The sequence below is a fragment of the Chiloscyllium plagiosum genome, chromosome 12 (assembly GCF_004010195.1).
Source record: "Chiloscyllium plagiosum isolate BGI_BamShark_2017 chromosome 12, ASM401019v2, whole genome shotgun sequence".
NCBI classification, from domain to species: Eukaryota; Metazoa; Chordata; class Chondrichthyes; order Orectolobiformes; family Hemiscylliidae; genus Chiloscyllium; species Chiloscyllium plagiosum.
In genome coordinates this window covers 42,076,689-42,102,039 of record NC_057721.1, presented here as the reverse complement: position 1 = coordinate 42,102,039, position 25,351 = coordinate 42,076,689, and the positions used below count along the sequence as shown (strand labels likewise).

The following is a 25,351-nucleotide window of genomic DNA, read 5'->3' as shown; positions in this document are numbered from 1 at the left end:
TCCTGGGCACCCTAGCTTCACACTTGCCTTACATATTTGCCCTTTGACAACAGCTGTCCAAGTAGCTATGATGCTGCATCTATACTTTTCAGCATATGGCAACTGACTACTTTGATAAAGGGAACATACTTTGCCTTAAACACAGAATGCTAGAGAAACTTGACAGGTATGGTAGCATCTGTGGAGAGCAAAACACAGTTAAAGTTTCTTCAGATCTGAAGAAGTTATACCGGACTCAAAACATGGGCCCGGTTTCTCTCTCCACAGATACTACCAGACCTACTGAGTTTCTCCAGCGTTCTCTGTTTGTTTCAGGTTTCTAGCATCCGCAGCATTTTGCCTTTATTCATAATTTGCCTTTGCCTTGCTATTTTATCCGATGAGGTACCTATAAGAATAGAAGTGCAGCTCTGTATTTCTGAAGGAGTCGTAATCAGAATCTACTTTCAGAATGCAGAACTTTTGTTTTGTGTTTGAAAAAGAAGAAACTGAGTGACAATCTGCATGAGATTGCTGTTTCTGCTTCTTGGTAAATCCAGCACAATATCCTCTTGGGTGGTTCAGTGTACTTTATTTTGTAATGTTCCTGTGAAGTGCCTTGGGACATTTCATGACATAGAAGATACCATGTTGTTCCTGTTGATGATCTTTTCACCTGTGAATGAATAATAATTTAACAAAGTCTGCTACTGAGTGTTGAGGAAGTCTGTTTCAGGTTTTCTTTCAGTTTAGTTGATCATTAGCGGTAATCAGAAAGTTGCTTTTTCAGCTCTGCATTTATATATCCATATTAGTTGATCCAAAACTCAAACACTACTTTTTTTCTATTCTAGGTGTGGAATTATCTGACATTTGGCCTATTGACAATCTTCAAGGGACTCAAAAAGTTTATTTTAAACTCAAAGTGCAAGAATGAATCTTGAAGAGAATATAGCTAAAGTAAATGTTGGTTCCTTGGAGACATAGACAGGATAAGTTATCATCTGGAATGAGAAAATGGCACAGCTGTAGAACAGATATTTTACATCTGTGTTCACAGTTGGAGACAAATTACATACCAAATATAGAGGGTAACTAAGAAGTTAAGTGTAAAATATGCAAACATAGTATCATCAGAGACAAAAATATTAGAGAAAGTTAAGGGAGTAAAAACCTGCAAATCCAGGATTTATCTACATTCGAACCCCCATTCTACAATCCTAAAAGAGACGGCTACAGAGAAATCAGATACACTTGTTACTATTTTCTTACATTTCCAAGATTCTACAATAGTCGGGATTGGAAGTTAGGAAATTGAACCTTGCTACTCAAAAGGGGGCGGGGAAGAAAAAATTAGATAACTACAAGTTAGTAAATCTGACATCAATTGTCAGGAAAGTACTAAAATCTATTATTGTGGAATATTAACAATGCACTCAGAACGCACAGAGTAAGATCGAATGATGTCAGCAGCACTTTTAAAAATTGTATTTGATGAGTTTATAGAGATTTCTTTGAGCAAGTAACAAGAAGGGCAGATAAAGAGAGGGCCAGTAGATGTAGCAAACCTGAATTTCCAAAAAGGTGTTACGCATTCAAAAAGGTGTTACATAGAAGTAAGACAAGGGTTCATTTATCTGGAGATATGTTAGCAAGGCTGGAGGATTGAATAATGGAGCAAAACAGGGTGTAGTGAGAAATGGGGCAGGCTGTAATTAGTGGAGGGCTGCAAGAGTCTCAACACTTTTACAATTAATATTAATAACTTCAAGCCCAGGAGTAACAAATCCATGTTTGCTGATGATACAAAGATAGGCAGGAATATACTGTACATACTTGTGTAAATGTTGAATTTTTTGGACTATTTTTAAGGTTAAATTTTCAGGGTCAAATATTATATGAATACTACTTTTGAGTGGCCTAAATTCATGCTATAGTCCAAAATATTGTACCTTTAGCAGAAACCCAGTTAATCTCTAAGCAAATTAAGAAAAAAATCACAACGGATTATGGTAATTACAGGATAAAGATAATGACACAAAAATGAATTAGTAAACTTTCATTTATACATACAAAAACTGTATTAGAAATATAATATGGTTTTAAGTTACAATTACATGGTACATCTTAAACTAAACATGTCAAATACAAACTAGGAGAAAGTGAGGACTGCAGATGCTGGGGATCAGAGCTTAAAAATGTGTTGCAGGAGAAGGGCTTATGCCCGAAACGTCGATTCTCCTTCTCCTTTGATGCTGCCTGACCTGCTGCACTTTTCCAGCAACACATTTTTAAGCTAATGTCAAATACATTAAAATTGATTAAAATCCTGCAAAATCACACTGTTCAACATCTTCAGTACCGAATAAAGTTTCATAATCATGAGGAAGAATGATATCATCGTACAGAGTCATGTCTTCTCATGAATCTTGTGCGTCATCCAGCACTTGCCTTAAAATCCAAAATTCTATCCTCCTTTGATTCGCTTTGTGCGTGGATTCAGAAGGCTTCATGACTAACACATTTTCCACTTTGACAATTTTCAAGTACCCACTTAGCAACTTTTTTCTCCAATTATGGCCACTTGCTAGGTTTACCTCTGTTGGCACACTTTCATTTTGGAATTGTCTGAAGTTGGTTTGATATCTTTCTCACGAGTTTCTTCAAAACACACAATTCTTTTGCTGCTACACAGTTACTTGTCTTCTCTGCAGCTTTAATAACTTTCATTTTAAATACTGCTATATAATTTTTGTTTTTTCTGGAGGGCATTTTTGCAAAATGATGAAGAATTTACAAAATCTCAACTAGGTATGTGTATTCCATGAGTGCTGTAGGGAACTGACTTCAGCTGAGCTACACACAAAGGGAGGTTGTCACCTGACTCTGACCTGATGCGTTTTAAACTTTCACACCAAATTGGTATAAATTGTACCAAAACACATCATAGCATGAAAAAAAATTCCTCATCGTAACATTTATGTACAGGATAATACCCTGACTCTCAAATGTTGATCTGTTATTTGTGAAGAACCAGGGCTGACTTTCACACCAGATATACGAAAAATCCCATATTTTTTGACCAAAAATAGGGGTTCGATTTTTACACGAGATCGACCTTTACTCAAGTATACACAGGGGGAGGGGGATGATGAAAGGCTGCAAAGAGATATAAATCAAGTTAAAATGAGTGTATAACAAAATGACAGATTGAGAGAAACTGTGAGGTTATTGACTTTGGTAGTAAGAATAAAACAATATTTTTTTTAAAACTGTGAACATTTTCAGTGTTAGTACAGAGAACTTTGGATGTTCCTGTGGGTGGAACGCTCAAAATAGCATGCAAAAAAAGAGAATTGGCAAAGCAAATTCTAGGTTGACTTTTATGGCAAGACTTTTGGTATACAGGAATAAAGACAGCTTTCTACCGTTGTATAGCAGTTTTCTGTGGCACAACCGGAATACTCCCCATACATCATTTTATGTTTTGATTTTTCTGTGTACATTGAACTTGCCCCATGCAGTCTTGTGCGTTCTGAAATGCACACTTGGCTCATTAGTGACTGCCTTCAGTTTTTGTCTTTTTCACACAGATTTCATGCCTGACAAATTTGTTAGAATATTTTGATTTGATTATATTATTTACAGTGTGGAAACAGGCTCTTCGGCCCAACAAGTCCACACCGACCCTCCGAAGAGCAACCCAACCAGACCCATTCCCTTACATTTACCCCTTCACCTAACATTACGGGCAATTTAGCATGGCCAATTCACCTAACCTGCACATTCTTTGGATTGTGGGAGGAAACCGGAGCACCCGGAGGAAGCCCACGCAGACATGGGGAGAATGTGCAAACTCCACACTGATAGTTGCCTGAGGCGGGAATTCGACCCGGGTCTCTGGCACTGTGAAGCAGCAGTACTGATCACTGTGCCACCCACACGGTGGAGAAAGTAATGAACAGTGGATCCAAATAATAGTAGGGAACCAGGAAGATTTCTACTTAGACTCTGTCTATGTTTGGATGTAGGGGGTTGGTTAGCTCAGTTAGCTGGTGTGCAACGCGAAGTGATGCCAACAGCACACATTCAATTTCCATACTGACCGAGGTTTCCATGAAAGACTCTCCTTCTCAAATTCTCTCCCTCTGAGATGTAGTGACTTTCAGGTTAAACTCTCTAAAGAGAGAGCAGCCCTGTGATCCTCTGGGACTATGATGACTTTACCTTTATTTGGATATATTGGGATTTTCAGAATGCATGCCTTGTAAAAGACGTGAAGATAAGAACCCATGGTGTTGGAGACAATATGGATAGAGGATTGCCTAGAAAGTTGGGAGAAAGGAGGAATAAGTATGGAAACTGTAACTAGTGGAGTGCCACAAGGATCGGTGGTGAGAGCAACATATATATTAATGAATTGGATGAGGAAAGTTGAATGTACTAAAGCCACTTCTACAAATAACACAAAAATAGTTTGGAAGGCCAATGGTGAGTCAACAGAGGGATGTGGGTGGGCTAAGTGAGTGGGAAGAAACTTGGAAGATGGAAATAAAAATGTTGGAAGATGGGAAGTTATACATTTTGAAAAGAAGAATACAGGAGCTATAAAAGACTAAAGAATGCTATAGGATGGAGAGATTTGGGACTCTTCATGGATAATTCTCAAAAACTAGCATACAGGTCAGCAGGCAATAGCAAGTAACAGAAATAGCAAATGGAATATTGGCCTTTCTTTCAATGGGAATGCAGTATAAAAAATAGGAAGGTCTTGCACAAGTTGTGCAAGACACTAGTCAGACCATAACTAGAATACTGTGAGCAGTTTTGCACCCATTATCTAAGGGAAGCCTTTATGGGACTGGAGGCTGTCCAAAGAAAACTCACTCAGCTGACCCTGCACCTGAAGGGACTGTCTTTTGAGGCTACGTTGAGTAGGTTGGGTTTGTACTTATTGGAGTTTAGAAGAAAGAGAGGTGCCCTAATTGAAGCTCTCAAGATTTTAGGGGACTTGACAGGTCAGATGCAGAAAGGTTGTTGCTCCTTGTAGGAGTGTTTAGGACCAGAGGCCACAATCTCAAAATAAGTGATCATAAGACAGAAATGAGGAGGAATTTCTCCCCTGAGAGGGTAGTAAATCTGTGAAATTCTTTGCAGAAAGCTGTAGAGGTTAGGTCAGTATTTTTAAAGCTGAGATAGATTTTTAATTAATAACAGAAACCAGCAATATGGGGAAAAGGAAATAAGAGAGTGGGTTTGAGGATGATCAGATCAGCCATGATCACATTGAATGGCAGAGCAGGCTTAATGGGCTGAATGTCCTACTTCTGCTCCGATGTCATGTGGTTTAATGCTATCACTGTGTGTCAATAGAGACACAGCTGAGCTGAAACCGTTTGTAGCTTTTGAAACCCATAATGGCTACTGCTGACACAATAAAAACTTTGTATAAGGAACCACATTGCCTGAAACCAATTGAAAGGAGAGATATCTCATTGCTATTTCAATGCAGAGAGCCTATCAATTATTGGAGGTATAAGATAAAGAGATGTTTTTGAATTTTCAAATGCAATGTGTCAACCAAAATTGTCTGATTGTAAATCACAGCGCAAAATATGACAGAAAAGGATGACTGGACTTTTAAAATATTTTAATGCTGTATAGTATTTTTAACAATTGGAAAAGTAACTGTTATGCATGACAGCCTAACACAGTTATAATTAACATAACAGTCAACTTACCTTTGCAGAACTCAGGTCTTTGAGTTCCTGCATTAAACATTATTGTAATACAGCATATAATATTTGATTTATTGTAGTCACATGTACCTAAATACAATGAAAAGCTTTGTTTTGCGAGCAGTACATGCCAGTCATAGCAAACAAGAGCATACAGATCACAGAATGCTTAGAATGAGGCGTACAAGGTGACAACTGCACTGGAGGCATGCAAAGCAAGATCAACATTATTTGAAGTTAGAGAGATCCATTCAGCAGTCCAGCTTCTGTATCTTTGTGTTCAAGCTTCAGTATCATCTGCCTGATGGAAGAGCTTGGAAGAGAGTATTACCGGGGTGAGAAGGGTCTTTGATGCTGGCAACCTTTCCGTGGCAAAGAGAAGTGTAAATAGAGTGAATAGTTGGGAGGTTGGCTTTCATGATGGTCTGAGCTGCACACACAACTTTCTGTGGTTTCTTATGGTCCTGGGCAGAGCAGTTGCCGTACTAGCCCATTATGCACCCAGATAGAATGTTTTCTGTGGTGCATCTGTAATGTTGGTGAGGGTCCTTTTGGACATGCCAAAGTTCCTGAGTCTCCAGATGAAGAGATGTTGGCGTGTCTTCTTGACTGTTGTATCTACATGGGAAGTCCAGGACAGATTGTCGGTTATTGTGACTCCGAGGAACTTGATGTTCTTGAACCCCTGCACCTCAGCTCCGTTGATGTAGATGGAGGTGTGTCCTCTTTTCTCCATGCAGGTTTTTTTATTTTGCTGACATTGAGGTTGCAATCATTGCACCATGTCATCAAGCCCTCTCTCTCCTCACTGTATTCTGATTCATCGTTATTTAATATCCGTCCTACCATGGTAGTGTTGTCAGCAAATTGGTAGATGGTGTTTGTTTGGAATTTCGCTAGAGTCATGGGTGTACAGGCAGTACAGTAGGGGGCTGAGAAAACATCTTTGTGGGATACCAGTGTTGAGGGTTATCGTGGAGCAGGTGGTGTTGTCGGTCTTCACTGATTCCAGTCTGTGGGTCAGGAAGCTGAGGATCTAGTTGCAGAGGGCAGAGCTGAGACCAAAGTCTTGGAACTTTGAGATTAGTCTGGAGGGGATCATGGTGTTGAAGGCAGAACTGTAGTTGATGAGTAGGAGCCTGACATAGGTGATAGTGATATTTGAAGTTGTCAATAAGTTACACACTTGCCTTTTGAATATTCCAACTCCGTAGCAGGCACCTGCAGTGTTCACAAATTCTGTCAAGGCAATGCATTTTTCTTAGGTTCACAAGAGAAGATTCCAGGGAGGGAAGAAAAGTGGTAAAGCAGGAGCTACATGCTTAAACTATTGCAGCTTGCAAATCAGAATAAATTGAGAGAGGAGGATTGAACTGAGATGTGAGAAGGAGTATAATTCATCTTCAACTCACTTTAGTCTTAGTTGTGGTTGCTCCAATAATATCCAGCATCATTTGTTTGTCAAGATGAGAATATATAACCAGTTAGGTGATACTGCCTAAAGTTCTCTATCATCATGTCCTGCAAGAGATGTGTGAATGTGTGTATTGTGGTCTGTTTTAGTGATGTACCCATTATACTTGCTTGCAGTATGTGCAAGTGGATCAGAAACGTTTAACTGCGCTAACTGTGTGAGGGTGAGGTGAAGCTATGAATATGAAGTATGAGTTGTGATTAATACTGAAGTGATTAAAGGGGTATTGATGAAATGAACAGTGAGAATCTAGTGGTGTAATTGATGAGTTATAGCATTTGAAGATGCATCCACTGACCACCATTGTACATATGAAGTCCATTGAACTTCTTGCCACATTCATGACATCAATTATGAAGGATATCTGCTCCCATTGCCTTTTCAATGTCTACCTGCCTGGAGAGCATCTCTTCTCTTGTCCTGATCCTGCACCAAGCACTCCAGTACTGCATTGGAGAACTTTGGTGTATGCATATTATTGTGTTGTATCATGAGCTATTCCCAGGTCAAACTCATTCTCTTGCTCCACTCAGAATAACACCCTATTTTTAAGACATGCAGGTTGCCTTCAAGTAGTCATGATTCGGAGATGCCGGTGTTGGACTGGGGTGTACAAAGTTAAAAATCACACAACACCAGGTTATAGTCCAACAGGTTTAATTGGAAGCACACTAGCTTTCGGAGCGACGCTCCTTCACCAGGTGATTCATCAGACAATCACCTGATGAAGGAGCGTTGCTCCAAAAGCTAGTGTGCTTCCAATCAAATCTGTTGACTGTAACCTGGTGTTGTGTGATTTTTAGCCTTCAAGTAGTGCAGGCTAGCCTGAACTCCTCTAAACTTTTCACAATTTGGCAGTTCAGCTCACACATGCAGCTACTCAATAGTGTGCGTATTGTTGGTTGAATGCTGTAATCATAATGATTCCTCTGATCATGTATTGTAAAATACTTGTTAGAGTATGGAATGTACTGTCTGGAAATGTGGGGGCAGTTTCAGCTGAGACTTTCAAGATAGCATTGGATGATTATTGGATAGAAATTGTGTGCAAGGGTATGGGGATAAAGGTACTAGGTAATGTTGCTCGTGTGATCAGCTAGTGCAGACATGATGAGCTGAATGTTCTCCTCCACCATAGTAATTTTATGATTATAGGTTTTAATGGCAAATATGGATTCAGAAAAGGAGAGCATCACTTTTTAAAATAAATTGACAGTGTTAAAAATTAATTTACAATCTTTGCACATGCCTGTCTTTGCAGTGTAGTCTAAAACTTGATGGACCAACATATTGAAATGTATTCTTGTGCCACAAGATGTTACTCTCCCTTAAATATTTTCTGTTTTATGTTCCTTAAGAGAAATGTCCATATTTCCAAAACAAAGCTGGCATTGATGCAAACTTCCAAATTTTCTGTTTCAGTCCAGTGACTGAGTGATAGGACAGGGCAAAGCCTTCTATTCTACCATTGCAGTCTCGACCCTCATCCTTCAGTGCTACTATTCTTGACACTGATCACTTTTACATTCCAACATCGGCAAGTGCCCTCAGCGCTTGGGTGCTATTCTGTGAAGTTCTCTCTCTCGAACCCTCTGTCCATACCACACTTTTCTTTCAAAACAATTTTTCAAATTTAGTCTCTTGACTCAAACTTTCCATTGCCTCTTCTAATCTCTTTGTTAGCTTGTTGTCTATTTTCTTTCCAGTAATCTGTGCTATGCCATGGAGTAGTATTTATGCTATAGCCTGTCTATAAAAGATTATGCTCTACATTTTTTTTGACAGTACCCAGTTTGCAATTTTTCTTTACCATATCTCTAAAAGAAGGCAGGAAAGCAGTGCTGGAGGGAGCAGATACAAATACCAGATTATTCAGAATCATAAAATGTGTAATGCAACTAAGGGTATTCAAATTCTTCAGCTTACATATTGAACAGTAAAATCTTTATGGTTTTATTGATATTGTCTAAACTAAACATCCGTTCCATTTCCTGTATGGCTGTTCTCATCCATTCCCTTACTGAACTACAATATTGTCCATGGCCTTCACCTTCCATCTCAATTGCTTTCGCATTTAATGGAACATTTTCTGCCACCACCGACAATATGATTTCATTCTTTCAACTTTGAGCCACTCCTCAATTACTCCCAAAACCCCTCCCTTACTCCAGGACTTCCCCATCCAAGTTCAGAAAGTGAAAACCTGCCCTTCTATGTCCTCCTTTCCTATAGTCTATGATTCCAAAAAGTCTTCAAGCAATTTATTCATAGTTCTTTCAATTCAATACACTGTATTGATGTGGTCTTTTGCACATGGGAGACTGAACATAAATTGGATCATATTTTTAGACAACTTTGTTCAGATTTGTAAACGTGACCTGAAGTTTGCAGTTGCCTGTAATCTTATTTCTCTGCTCCACTCTCATTGTGACATCTCTGTCCTCGATCTCCTAAACTGTGCTAATGATTCTAAACATAAGTTTGTGAGACAGCAGCTCATCTCTCCTTTCTGAATCAGCAGAGTTCTGCAAATTCAAATCATAATCTTTAACCCTTTTTTTTTTCAAATGGCAGTTGTAATGATTCTGCTATTTTGTAATTACATCTGCTCCAGATCCCTCTCTTGTCTCTTGACATTTTACCATTTCTTGCCTTCCACCATCCTTTTGTCATTTAATCTCTCATGTCTTCAATCTTCTCACAGGCCTTTCCTTTTTGCTCTTTTCCCTCACTACCTTTTTTCTGCTTAAAATCTTATTCATTTTTGATGAAAGATCATTGACCTGAAATTTTGACTCATTCTTTCTCCATAGATGCTGCCTGATCTGCTGAATATTTCTGGCATTTTCTATTTTATTTGAGTAATTTTAAATCACTCTCATTTTTCTTTCAATAATTGTAGAACACTGATCATTTTCAAATACAATGCAATGGGCATATGGTGCACATTCTTATTTTGGAAATGTATTTCAGCCTTGAAAATCTGACCAGTTTAAATGTATGTGAAATGGATGTATGCAAAATATTTTCTAATGTAGTGCTGTCTATTGCAAACAACCCGTATCTTAACTGTCATGAACATGAACATTGATTTAAAAAGCCTCATTTTTCTAGTTTTCAAGTTATGAGTACCAGTAACAAATTGTTCAAAACAAAACAAAAATGCATGTCCACTGCATTGATTACGTTATTTTTGGTTTGTTTCAGATTTGCTGAAATATCTTGGCAGGATTTCCTGTTTTGAAATGATCCAAAAATATCTTTATTCTGTGTCTATGTACTGTCAATAAAATTAAACAGTATGTTTAGAATAGTCTTTAAACATAACTTATTGAGTAGTATAAACTAGAAAGAAAAGGTAGCCAAATGCCACTTGCAATATACCTTTATAAAACCTGAGCATAGGCAAAATGCTATCATTTTGAAATACAAGACAAACCAATCATGAAGTAAATTTGTATCCTCTCTTGCACCATGTAAAAGCATTGGATGAGCAAAGATTCACTTACAATTGTACTCCATTTAAAATGAATTCATTTAATTCACTTTTTTGAATTTAATATCCTTGTACCTGCCAAATTGAAAAACTTCTACATTTTCTGAGTTCACAGAATTTTTTGTTCAAACCAAACTTCTGAATTGTTCATCAAAACTGATTTCATAATATCACCAGGCTATTACCAGATAGTTATATGAATTAAGAAATAACGTGAGTCAGCCTGCAGAGTTGTCTGCCAGATGATTTCATATCTACAATGTACAATAATTTAGACTCAAATAAATGGACCTGCATTATCACTTTAGACTTGAACTTTTTTGAACTTTGTCTACTCGTGTAAAAAGAAAATGTGCACTGGTTATTATAATAAAATTTAATATATTAATGGGTGCCATAAAATTAGCACCATCCTTTAAGGAGCTTACCTGAAATGTTTCGTTCCAATGATATTAACAAGAATCTGGGAATGTGACATCAGCTTTATGACACCAAAGGCTGCTCATGTATAACCTGAGCCCTTATTCTTTTTCTCCTTAATAGATTTACTTTCAGAGGAATGGCAGTGGGTGATAGAATGAGGTAATTCTATCTACTTAACAGTACTGAAGATTGGATTTTAACAGTTCAAACCATGTTTTTCTCATATAACCCATGATTGCTCTTGAAGAGACAGTGCTCCTTCTATTTCCTGCCTATGTGTAATTAAGGTGAGGAAAGGTGGTGCAAACAAACCTAACCTGTTTGACTACTACTTGTGATCATTTACGATTTTACAAAGCCTTCAAAGTCAGGTACTAAAGATTTAAGGGAATAATTTACTCTTGGCAATTTTAGCAAGTGAGCACATGATGCCTTTTTCCATGGGCTACTGTATGTATGTCACTGTTGAAATTGTATATCAGGAGTGTCATGAAGTACATTTAGCAATTGCTGTTATTATCAACAGTATCCTCTACTCTATGATCTAGAGCTTCTACCTGAAGCTCCACACTAATATTCTGAAGTCTCAATTTAATTACAAATTTAGAATACCAGGGTGGCATTTTAAACCAAACTTTTCTTTTCTCTGTGACCTTTATAGAATTACAAAAATAACCAGATTTATGTAATTATGTTGACAGAGAATTGAGCTGAAATTAGTTTGACCTTTTTAACTTAACCCTTAACAAATTGTCAGAATAATAAAATATTTAGTGTTATTTTGTTCTGGCAACATTTAAATCCTAGATTCAAGGAAGTAACAATCCAAAAATCAGTTTGAAGTAGAATGTAAAATTAAATTGGCGACCTAAAAGAAGTCAGCGTAACATTTGTGAATAAAATGGAGATGTTATCAAAATAATCACCCATCTTTTAAATATTTCTAATGTAGAAAATACTGAACAGGAAATCCATTTATGGCCATGAATATCTTTTAGATGTAGGCTATTTTTGGGCAGAGACGAAGTTTCTCAACTTTGGATAATTTGATCCGCATATAAACTCCTCTTATCCATTTCCTTTCAATTTCTCTGACCCCTTCCCCTTTCTTTCTCCCACACTAACTCATGACCCAAACACACACACGATAACTCCCTGACCACAAAAGCAAATATTCAATGGCTGTTTGATTGACATTCCAGAGGACTGCTAATGGTCCTAGAACTGTATTCCAGCAACAGTCATTGCAAAATATTTTATTTTTAACATTTGCGCATCATGCTCAGAATAGGGCTGGCTTTGATGCATTTTTGAATCATTCCAATCTGTTAGTTTTTTTTTCAACCTGCTGTTTGATAAATAAATGACATCAAAACCTAGTAGGCTTTTGTACAACAGTAACTTGAATAGGAGAGCTGGGCTTCTCTGCTGATTTCATCTGTTTTTGTCACCCCTACCCTACTCTTTGCTTTGGCTTAACTTCCACAAAATGCTATTTCACAAAGTCATTTAGACAATTTTCACTTTATACATACACCATGTCAGCAAATGTAATTATTTTTGAGGATCCACTGCAAAATGTTTGTGAATGACAGTTCAGGACCGGGCTCTGTTCAGCTGGGACCCATTTGGTTAGAAGTCACCTGACACCTGTCGTATCATCACAAGAGAAACCAGTGTCAGAGGCCTGAAATGTAGAGTAAAGCAACTGATTGTCTTCAGGTCTGAAGTAGTGATGTAGAGTGAGCATAATTTAATCACTCTTGACTGATCACCCCTTGGTCTGGATGTGCTTGAAGTTGGTTGGGAAGGGGAGAGGAAGGGGAAGGAATACAGTCTCTTCAAACTTGAATGATAAATTTGTTTATCAGTGTTGTCCATTTTAACCCCACTGCCTGTTGCATAGCTTCATTACCCTAATAGCATGTGTTTTTTGTGGTATAATGTTTATTTATGTAATTCTGATTTTTATTTTTTTTATTAACCAGTGAATTGATTTTTAAAAAGTGATACTAATTCCACCTTGGATTAAGATTGCTTATTAGACCAAAGTGAAGTTTACTGGTCATTTGGTTGTTTAATCAGAATGCAGTTGTACTGGCAGGCTTCTTGAGTTTCTTATTAAATATTAAACCTTGCTGGTAGCACATTTCTTATTGAAAATATAAAATCAAGGCATTGTTCTTTGTGAAAATATAATCAATATAGTGCCATCTTTAAGCAGTAATTGTTTAGTTGAAGATGGTATGCAAAATTAGTTGAGGAAGAGGCAGAGATGGAGGAAACTTTGCTCTGTCTGAAGCTTGGATTAATGATTTGTTTTTAAAAGTCTTTCAGTATAAACCTGCATTTATATTTTAACACAAGTCTTACTATTGTGGTATTTAGCTGCATTGAAATTTGAATGGCTTGATTCCTCAAAGGAGTAAGACTTAATATATATGTCTCCCTCTTAGCCTTGTAGCAATGTTCCCCAAGTCTGTGTAACTTGAACTGATTGCTAACATATAATACACTATATCTTGTTGATAGTCTTATTAAACTATCAAGTGATTTTCCTCTACCATGTGGGACAAACCAGGCCCTGTAGATCCCGAACAGAAAAAAGGATGATGGCAGCAAATCTACCAGATATATCTTTTTAAATTGTGGTGAAGATCCCTCATACAATGATCCTTAATAATTACCCACCTTCCATTAAGTTTAAAACCACAACAATCAAGGAAAACATTAATTCCTAGACACCACAGTATTTAAATTGGCATAAGAGGACAGGCATAAGTTAGCACAAACATATTTTTCTGCCAGTATAACTGACACACAAACATGGCCACTAAACACATCTTCCAGGTGTGGGCGGCATGCAGTTCAGTGGTTAGCACTGCTGCCTCACAATACCAGGGACCCAGGTTTGATTCCAAGTGACTCTGTGTGGAGTTTGCATGTTCTTCTCATGTCTACATGAGTTTCTACTGGGTGCTCCGGTTTCCTCCCATAAGTCATATTACAGTCCCAAAATGTGCAGGTTCGGTGGTGTGGCCATGCTAAAATTGTCTGTAGTATTCAGGAATGTGTAGGCTAGATGGATTGGTCATAGTAAATGTGGGGTTATTGCAATAGATTAGGGGGGCTAGGTCTGAGTGGGATGCTCTTCAGAGTGTCATTGTAGTCTTGATGGACTGAATGGCCTGCCTCCACACTGTAGGAATTCTATCTGGTTGAGGTCACAGGTAACATATTTCCATATTCACAAAGCAATCTATTTTACTGCATCCCAGATTTTAATCTCCGATCTAAAGTAAACAGTTCACTCAGCATTCATTATGGTACACTCCATTGTATTTTTCCCATATAGTAATTACTGAATATTTCCAGCTTTAAACTGGAGATTGCAAATTATTTTTCAAGTGATTCATAATCTCAATGTTGTTATCCAGTTAGCTGCGTTTGTGACAGATTTAAAACTGGTCTCTCTCCTGTGCAGCATTCTTTTCCATGCCTTCAATATATTTCATGCCACATGCATCTTCTTTCACTCTCTATCCCACCCACCAACTATTCTCCCCTACCTTACTCCATCCTCTTTCCAATCCTGTCTCTCCTACACCATCTTGAAGCCCTCCTCTCCCTCCTCAACTCTCCTGCTCCCAAAGCCTTTCTCTCTTATTCACCCATTCCACCTTGTAACCTCTCCCCTCCCCTTTCCCCCTGCACCATGCCAGCTTTCTATTTCCCCTCCAAACCCTTTTGCAACTCCCACATCACCTCAACCACTCTCTTGCAACCACCCTCTTTCTCCCTGATTCCTGGCCCTTCAGCCTTCCACACCCCTTGCCCTTTCCCTCCCAATACCTCTCTCAGCCTCTTCCTCACTCCCATCAATTTTTTTCTTTTATATTTTGTCCTACAATGTAGCTGCTCACAAGGTGCCTAGAAACTGCTCCCACCAGAAACTTCCCTCCTTTGTTATTTCTTATGTCCCTCTAAACTGATTCTTCATCTTGATCTTCTGAACCAAGATCATTTCTCACTATTGAACTATTTTACTGAGTTATGCCATCTTCTTTATCTTTCTTACTAACCTTTTGAAATGTCAGATATGTTTTGAATATTCAGTTTCTAAACTTAGTAACCTTGCAACCATGTCTTTCTAATGGGTATAAAATTATAAAGAGTGATTTCAGTTTATGCATAAATTTATCTATTTTCTTATGAATGTAGTGTGCATTCAAATAGAGTCTTGAATTCTGTCCCTTTACCATTTTCCCTCTCCTGACCCTATAGTATCTCTTATGTTTGTACGTGTTCACCTCTGTCACACTTAGATTATCATCGCTCCTATCACAATACTGCTTTGCCCCTCCTCTCTAACAGTCTAAGTTTTCCCTTACCTGAACCCACTCCCATCCCAGTCATTTTGTTTAAAGCTCCATGTACAGCATTATTCAATTTGCACCAGCCTGAGAGATTCAGGTCAATCCCTTCTCAATGCAACAGCTCCTCATCAAGGATAGTATTATATTCAAATTCTTGAAACTTTTTTTAAGCAATAAACATTTTAAGAGGAATAACTGCTGCCTGAAGGATAAGCAGTTCCAGAAATGTATAGCAAACCATGTTTCAAAAACTTGGAGGTTATTTGTTAAATATGGGATGAAAATCACATAGTCTGCGAGTTGATAAATGTTTTTGAAGGGCATTTTCATTTTAAAATAGCTATGGAATTTCAATATTATCTTACTCCTCAATTCCTGTGCATTTTAAATGCTATTAAAGCTTGCCTGAGAAGGAGGTGTACACTTATATATAAAACTGGGGTACCTTAGAACATTTGCCATGCTGTCTCCAATACAAAGTAGCACTACCAAAAATAAAGTCCCCCATCAAATTTATAAGAAACTAATCATGACCAGAAAGGCAGAAATCTCAATAGCTCTATTGTGTTTCTAATCTTTACTGATGATATGATCCTGAGATTGCTTGTGTTTTCAGTTTTTCACCATTAACACCTTTAACAGAAGCATTCTTATTTTGATTCAAATATTTCTAGATTCAAACCCAAGTTGAGCATATTAAGTTAAGCAGATACTTCAAGGAGACAATATGCCATCAGCTGCCATCTTTCAGATAAAGTCAATGTAAAATTTGCCATGGTATTGCTTGTGGAACTACAGGGACATTCTGATATCCTGGCAACATTTACTTCTGAACCAACCCCACTACAGTAATAAAAATAGTAAATAAAATAGTAAAGTGAGATAATGAATATTTCATTGTTTGTAGAACACTGTGAAAATTCACTTGCAGTGTTTCTCTCTGATAGTGGTTGGGTTCAGCATTATCTATTTGCCAGAAAATGATCTGTGATATACTTAAGCATTCTATATGTGCAAATTCATTTTTCTTACCAGCTTGAAGAGATATTATTTTCAAACTTAGAAATGTTCAGTGTTTTTTTGTTATTTTTATATGAGCTAATAACTAACATTTACACACATAATGAAGAACTAAAATCAGTGGCTAGTGAATGGACTCAACTAGCAGTGTTGTTAATTTTCATTGTGCATAGTTTTCAACTTTGGGGAATCCTCACATTGTAATTTTGTCATTTTAAAGTTTCTGGGACATTTCATTCCTTTCTCCTAAAATAATTTTATTTCAGATGAGTTACTGGATTTGGTTATTTTAAAGGCAGAACCAAATGTTTGCTTCCTGTGAGGTCATCAGGAAAACCAGAAGATGGGGCTACCAAGCCTGTGGCATGAGATTATACCATTGAATGGATGGCATCCTATTCCACTATTCCGTTCTTTACGTTGGAGCAGTGCTGCTATCTAAATATAGATGAATGTGGACTGCCCCTGAACAGTAAAGGCATATCTTTTTAGATTGACCTTGTGATCCAAATATTGATGAGCCATAACAGCTGTCACTGCAAAGAATAAGGAGAACTCCTTCGAGATCTCTTCCGTGCCCCTTTTCTTTATTTGTACTGTTAAAGGCACAATAAAGAATCAAGCTGTTGCTGCATCAAGTAATTCTTTTTGAAATTGACTGTCCTTGACAGTTAAGACAGACCAAGACTGCAATCTTCTTTAAAATTTTTTAGTGGAACAACTAATTAACATTTTTTTCTCCTTTGTTTTAAACTTTTGTACTGAATTACTACACATGAAATTTAGACGTACTGCAGCTGCCCGTATTCAGGAGTTATTCAGAAGGAGAAAAGAAAAGAAGGAAATGGAGGAGCTAGAGACTCAAAACATAAGAAAACCTACATTAAAAATGGTTTACAAAGGCCACCGTAACTCAAGGACAATGGTAAACAAATCTTGTAAAACTATCTTTATTAAAAAAAGTAAAAAGCATTTTTGCTGTTGGAATACACAATGATAATTAACTGTCTTTGGGTTCAGATCAAAGAAGCCAACTTCTGGGGTAGTTATTATGTAATTAGTGGCTCAGACTGCGGCCATATATTCATCTGGGATCGGCAGACAGCTGAATTACTGATGCTGTTGGAAGCTGACAACCATGTGGTGAACTGTCTACAGCCTCATCCTTTTGATCCAAGTAAGTAGTATCTCATCTGAAAAAAAAATGTTTTCTTTGCATTTTGGAGTGGAAATTGTGAATGACCAATTCTGCTAAAGTATTAACAGGGAAATATTAGAATGCATGGTTAGAAGCTAAACGTATCACAAGGTGAGGCACTAAATTATAATGACACAATCTACTCTGTCAGTTTTAAGCCGGGCAACAGTGTAGTCATCAGTACGTTTAAATTAAACTTTAGGTTCATGTAGCATTGCTGTTAAACTTGTGCAGTTTAAATGGGGTGTTCATCTCTGACCTGACTTTGAACTGGCTTTAAGACTCCGTTCTTCTGATAGTCTTGCTTTGAGGCTCAGGACTGGACTCAAAATTTACTAAATTCACTTTATAACTGTAATATTAAGGTAGTAAGGGGAATTGGTTTGCATAAATTCATGTTTGGCCTCCATTCCCAAATGAGGAAGGAAAAACAATAGTTAAAGTTTCTATTTTTGGTCACTAACCAATTAACTCTGCAAAATAGTTTGGACTGTGTTTGAGGATAAAGGTGAACTGGAGTACCAAAGACCTGGACAACATTTGCTGTCCTGGTCACTTAAGTAAATTTATTAGAGGCCAAGTCCTCTTGTAGAGCTGCTGTTCTTTATCATACATTCCTCTGTGAGGAGGTGGGGAGGTCAAGAGAAAATTTTAAAAATACAAACACAATGAAGGACGTGTTATAATGTTTCTTTTCTCAGAAAAATATGTATGTTCATCTTTATTCCTGTCTTGTGATTTACATCTTAAAACCTCTGCTTGTAAGCTGTATTTGTATGAAACGTACTTAAATTGTTTTTATTCAGTGGCAAAAATGAAAAGTGCAAACAACACCCCCTATAATAATAGTTGAAAATAAGAAGCCAATGGGAACCTTCTGAATCTAGAGCAGAGCCTAAAGTTTATCTCCAAAAAGTTTAAAACCTTGTATCATCCTGCTTAACTGTTGTTTGTTTGAAATGATTTTCTTGTTTGCTCTCAATTTTGATTCAGAAGATACTACTATCTGAAATTTCCCCAACCCCTCTACTCCAATTTTTGTCAAAAAGTATCTTCAAAGTTTTGTCACCCCTTCTAAAACTCTCTTCTTTCTCTTCATCTTTTGCTCACCTTTCTCTTTGCTCTCTTCAAATTTCTAATGTCTCCTGTGATGTAGTTGGTAGCACAGTGCATCAAAAGGTAATCATCCCACTCCAAAGAAGTGAAAATATAACCTTGGCTGGCACTTCAATGCCTCACTCTGAGAGTGTTGCACTGTTAAGAGATACTGTCATTCAGATTAGGCATTATTTCTGCTAACTCAGGTGGATCTTGAAAAAAAAAGGTCTCAGCAATATCTCAGAGAAGATCAGAAGAGTTATTTCAGATATCCTGGCAAACATTTATCCTCAACTAACATTATTAAACCAACTTATCTTGTCATTATCATGTTGCTGTTCATTAGACCCTGGTGAAGGCCAGAATGGCTGCTGTGTTTGCTACATTGTAACAGTGCTCATACTTCAAAATGTAATGAATCAGTTATAAAATTCCTGAAGATCTTGAAGTTGTGAAAAGTTCTATATAAATGCAATTCTTTGTTTTTCACCTTATGCATGTCTTCACTTATTTTCTCATGCCTGCTATCCATTGGGCTTTTCAACAAGTCTGAAATAGTTTGAAAAAGTAGAGCAGCATCAATGCTTCTTACAATTAAGGAAAGAGGGAATGGATAATAGCATTTTGTAAAGCACTTTGTAGTGTTGACCAGATATTATTTCATGCCAATAATGCTCAAAACATTATCTATTTTAGAAACCGATAGTTGTGAAATCTGAATTTCTTATCAATAATCACCATTTCTCATAGAAGTTAGGCTTCAAATAAGACAGAAGAAGGGCCTGTGCCCGAAACGTCGAATGTCCTGTTCCCTGGATGCTGCCTGACCTGCTGTGCTGTTCCAGCAATAAAGTTTCAACTTTGATCTCCAGCATCTGCAGACCTCACTTTTCCCTTCAAATAAGACAGGCAAAATATTTGGTTACAAAGCAAATACTTGAGTTCAATGGCATTTCAACATCTGGCATGAAGATAAGGTAGACAAGAATCTGGGGATGATGCCAGTTGTGCTAAATACACAGTCCTTTAACTAATGTGAGGGTTCAATATCATGGTACTTTGGTGACTCAAATATACTTCTGTGCACTGATGATAGGTAGGAGGAGGAAAATATATATTTTCTGACATTGTCTCATCATGCTGAGTTCTAAAGAATGGTATCATTATCCTCTGTGGGTTCTGTTGCCAACTTTAAATGCAAATTCATATAGTCATAGAGTTATACATGACAGAAAAGGACCCTTTGGTCCAACTCATCCGTACCACTGGATATCCTAAACTGATCTCGTCCCATTCGCCAGCATTTGGTTCATATCTCTCTAAACTCTTCCTATTAATGTACCCATCCAGATGCCTTTTAAATGTTGTGATTGTACCAGCCTTCACCACCACCACTGGCAGCTCATTCCATAAACATACCACCCTCTGCATGAATAAATTGCCCCTCAGGTCCCTTTTAAATCTCTCCCCTTTCATCTTAAACCTACACCCTCAAGTTTTAGACTCCTATACCTGGGAAAAAGACCTTGGTTATTCACCCTGTCCATGTGTGTCATGATTTTATAAACTTCTATAATGTCACCCTTATAACCTCAATTATGAAGTTATTGTAGATTATCAAGTTCTGTTCCAACGACATGTAAATAGAGAATATTTAATGTTTATGATGCCATTTGAGTGCTACATAAGAAATATTCTGTTCAAAGTGGTAGCCCAGCCTGATTGGTTGAAATATTAAATCTTATTTTGTGGAATAATGGATACAACGAACAAAACCAATTTTATCCCTTTTTTACAACAATATAAACTCACCGGGGAGGCTGTAACTCCTCTAGCTGTGAACCAACAGAAGGATAATGGTGGTAATCAAAGGCAATAATCTGGCGGGTATCAGTTGCATACCCTGCCTACCTGTCATCCTGATCACTGATGCTTCCCTCTCTGGATAGGATTTCCACTTGGGTACAGGGAACCTGAACATCATTTCAGTCCACCTGATACAACAACAGGTTAGAACTTGGAACACTTGTTGAAACACAGCACTTCCATCTACAAAACACAGGTAAGTCTTCCAGTGGATAGACAACACCTCAGTGATTTGGTGTTTCAACAAGTAGGGGGGACACTTAGTCCTAAATTTTGTTAAGGTAGTGATCCATATTGTCTTGCCCCAATTAGGCAACAATATAAAGCACAAAACTTTCTTAGTCGCAGGACAATCGTATCTTATGATTAAATGCATTTTTCTGTAATTTCAAAATAAATGGATCACCCACCCAGTCTTTTCATAAATGCACAGCTATCCAAAATTTCATAATAGATTACATTTTTCAGTGTCATTCAGTGTCCCTCAAATGTCCTGCTTTCTTGCTGCTATTCGAGGCTTGACTCTCAATTAGATAAACCTGCAATTTGCCTTTGTGCCTCTTTTGGCATCGTCTATCAGGCTTATCCAGGCACACGGTATTGGCTCATTATGAGTAACAACTCCATCCTCCTCTCTCACTGACATTCCCACCCAGTGCATCTGTGTGGTCTAATCTTGGCACTTCTCTTCTGATCAACTCACCCTTACCACTCACCTCCTTCTGTGCATTATGCTAGCAGGTCAAGTGTCACTACCCCTGTCAGCATCTCCCTCCAAAACATTCAATCACTTGCAAACACGATCCTTTATATCCATGAAATTATTGTGGCTGATTGAATTGACATAATTTCCCCTTCCCACCCTGACTTGTCACCACCTGCCCTGACCAAATCACCTTGGTTCATTTGATCTTGCTGCTCTAGCACTTTGTCTTCTTGTAGCATCTTGCCTTGTTGCACTCTTCTCACCTCCTGTTTAAAAGTCATTGTTGTTGACTGCCCTCCCCATGTGCCATAAATATGTTCTGTCTAGAATATCTACACTATCTTCCTCTCTCAGCCTTTGCACCAAATAGCTTTGCATCTTCAGGGTCATTTCAACCCTCATCACAACTAATTGTGTTTTCTCTACTCCAAATTAAATGTCTTCTTATCCTCCCCAAATCTTTTCTTCTATGCAAACTCTCCAAGCCAGACTGGTGGTCACACTCTTGACCTCGTTGTCTTGTGATTCTTGATTAATCGATTACAGATAAGACCATCTTTGATCACTTCTTCATGCTATCTAACAACCAAACCCTCCTCGAAACTCGAAACCCAAATGCTTCTGTTAGCTGGGTTCTTTGTATGGGGAAGTAATCACACTTATTAGAGCTTGGTCTTCTAAATTGGTCAGTGCTTTGGCTTAGAAGAATATGATTGCAAGGGAAGCTGGTAAGGGGATGCACAGGGTAGGAGCCCAGGAGAGTCAGCTTTTGCAATTGTCCAACAAGTTTGAGGTTCTTTCTGTTTGTCTGGACAGTAGGAAGGATGACCATGGCACAGTGGTACAGGAAGCCATTCAACAGGGGTGAGTAAGAAGCCTCTATTCCTGATGAAGGGCTTTTGCCCGAAACGTCGATTTTCCTGCTGCCTGACCTGCTGTGCTTTTTCAGCACCACTCTAATCTAGACTCTGGTTTCCAGCATCTGCAGTCCTTGTTTTTACCTGGGGATGAATAAAAAGGCATGTAGTAGTAGTATGGGACTGTATACTCATGGGATTGACAGTTTTCTTTGCATCAAAGACTGAGAGTCCAAATGGCTATTTTGCTTGCCTAATAGTTCTGCTCAGGGCTGGAGAGAAATTGGGAGGGGAAGGATCCTATCATTGTGGTTCATGCAGTTGCTAATGACATGGACAGGACAAAGGAGGAGGTTCTGCACACTCATGAAGAGCTAAGCACCAAATTAAGAAGCAGAGCCTCAACGGTCATAATCTCTGCATTATTACCTGAGCCACATAGGCTTGGGACAAATCGGATTAGACAGATGATTGCATGATTCAAACGTGGTGTGAGAGAGTAGGCTGCACTTCATGGCACCCTGGTAGCAGTACTAGGAAAAGAAGGGTCTGTATTGTTCAGATTGTACTGATGCTCCACTTGAAACATACTGAGGCTGGTGTTCCTGCCAACTGCATAAAGAGGAAAGTAAAGGATTTTAAATGAAATAGTGGAGGCCAAGGGATCAAATTCAGTAAGATATGGTGAATCAAGAGCTGAGGAGAAAGTGAGGACTGCAGATGCTGGAGATCAGAGCTGAAAATGTGTTGCTGGAAAAGCGCAGCAGGTCAGGCAGGATCCAAGGAGCAGGAGAATTGACGTTTCGGGCATGAGCATTTCAAATGTTCAAGAGCTGAGTCAAGGCAAAAGAGAAATAGTTATTGATATGGAAAATGATAAACAGACAAGAAGGGATAGTTATTACCAATCTGAGAGTCAACCGACAGATAGGGCTAGAATTTATTTTTAAAAAGGTAAAAGACTAAAACTACAGGCTCTGTATCAGTGCACATAGCATTCAAAGTAATATAGATAAACTGAGAGTGTAAATAGAAATGAATTAGTATGATCTGCCAACAGGTATAACTGCAGGATGATATGGATTAAAACCTGAATCTTGAAGGATGCAGACATTTAAGAATGACAGAAACTAGGAAGAAGTGAAGAGATAGCTGTGTTATGTAATTATGCTATTAGCATAATAGAGAGGGATGATCAAAGTTTGGAAGCCGTGATGTGGGAATAGTTTGGGTATAAATAAGAAATGATAAAGACAACACTTGTGAGAGTATTGTACAGACTCTATAATGGTCACCACACAGTAAGATGGAGGATAAAAGAAGAAATAATGAGAGCTTTTCCGATAACCATATGGAGTTTTAATCTACATATAGACAGGGTAAATCAGACAGACAAGGGTAGATTTTTTTTTTAACCAATGTTCGCGGGATTGTTTTTTGGAATAGTATGTTCTGGAGCTAACCAGAGAGCAGACTATACTAGACGTGGTATTGTGTAATGGGATAGGATTAATTATTGACCTAATATTGAAGGTGCCCTTAAGTAACAGTGACCATAATATCAATGAATATTATGTTCGGTTTGAGGGATAGTGGAGTGGGTCCAAAACATTTGAAAATTTAAGTAATGAAATTGAGACATTGAAAGCAAACCTGACAAAAATTAATTTGCAAATTAATTTAAAAATAGGCCAATAGAGATGTCGTGGCAGATATTTGAGGGAATATTTTAGAATGCACAGAGAATACATACATTCCAATGAGTGAGGAAAATTAGTAGGGACAGATCCAATATCTGTGATTAACTAAAAAGGCTAAAGATAGTATCAAATTGAAAGAAAAACATAATTGCACAAAGGAAGGTGACAGGTCAGAAGGTTGCACAGAACTTAAAAAAAATCAAAGAATGACTGAAAAACTAATAAGCGGGGAGAGAAAAAGAGAGTATGGAACAAAAGTAACCAGAAATATAAAAACAGTTGTAAGAGTTTCTACACATATTAAAAGAAGGAAAAAGTTAACAAATTAAGTGTTGATCCTGTAAAAAGTGATACTGGAAGATTAAAAATGAAAATAAGGAAAACCACATTAATTGAACAGGTATTTTGCATTGGTCTTCACTGTAAAGAATATAAGTAACATCCAAAAGGCAGGAATAAATCTGAAATTGCAAGCGGGGGAGGAATTAAGAAAAAAACACAACACCAACGAAGTAGTACTGAGTAGATTGTTGGAGCTGTGGGCTAACGAGCACCTGCGTCCTGCTGGGGCTCATCCTTAATCTGTCTTGGAATGATAGCTTCTATCATCAAAAACATTGCAGCAGGCCACTTCAGTAATATTGAACTAATCAGGCAGATTTAACAAAGTTTATCGAAAAATAAATTATGATTGACCTATCTTTTGGTGTCCTTTGACAAAAAAACATGTAGATAAAAGGGAAAGCTGAATGTACTGCACTTGGATTTCCAGAAGGCATTTAATAAGATGCCACGTCAAAGTTATTCCAGAGAGTAACATCTTGGGGTGACATCTTGGCATGAATAGAGGATTAGCTAGCTAACAGGAAGCAGAGTGTAGGCATAAATGGGTCTTTCTTAGATTCTCAAGAATGTAGTGTGCCACAGTAACTGGTGCTGCAACCTCAACTGTTTAAAATTTGTATCAATGACCTGGATGAACAGATGGAAGGTACGATGCCAAATTTGCAGATCATGTTGTGGAGGTGCGGGTGTTGCACTGAGGTGGACAAAGTTCACTGAGGTGGACAACACCAAATTATAGTCCAGCAAGTTTATTTGGAAGTACAAGCTTTTGGAGCGCTGCTCCTTTGTCAGGTAGCTAACTATGCATTATAACCTGGTGTTGTGTGATTTTTAAATTTGCTGATAACGTAGAGAGGAAGGAAAGCTAGCTATGGAATGTAGATAAAGAGGCTACAGTAAAATACGAATAGGTTAAGTGAGGGACAAAGCTGTGGAAAATGGACTGTAATTTTGGGAACATCTGAAATTGTTCCTTTTGGCAGGAACAGTAAAACAGCATATTGTCTAAATGAGAATCAGAGCCCTGAGAATCAGGGGGATCTTTGAGTCCTCATGCATGAATCACAAATGGTTA

The 25,351-nt window shown here is 37.9% G+C and overlaps 1 protein-coding gene across 5 annotated transcripts in view; it reads left to right on the top strand.

The window, feature by feature from the left end:
* Nucleotides 1-25,351, top strand: part of dcaf6 (ddb1 and cul4 associated factor 6) — a 229,305-nt gene that overhangs the window by 189,952 nt on the left and 14,002 nt on the right. For 3 of the 5 annotated variants that reach the window (XM_043700878.1, XM_043700883.1, XM_043700881.1), the window contains 3 exons: nucleotides 11,231-11,269; nucleotides 17,293-17,431; nucleotides 17,527-17,683. In XM_043700878.1, the coding sequence (XP_043556813.1) occupies nucleotides 11,231-11,269; nucleotides 17,293-17,431; nucleotides 17,527-17,683 (335 nt within the window). Of the gene's footprint in view, nucleotides 1-11,230; nucleotides 11,270-17,292; nucleotides 17,432-17,526; nucleotides 17,684-20,751; nucleotides 20,853-25,351 lie in introns of those variants that run through there. The other 2 variants (XM_043700882.1, XM_043700880.1) reach the window with 2 other exon arrangements.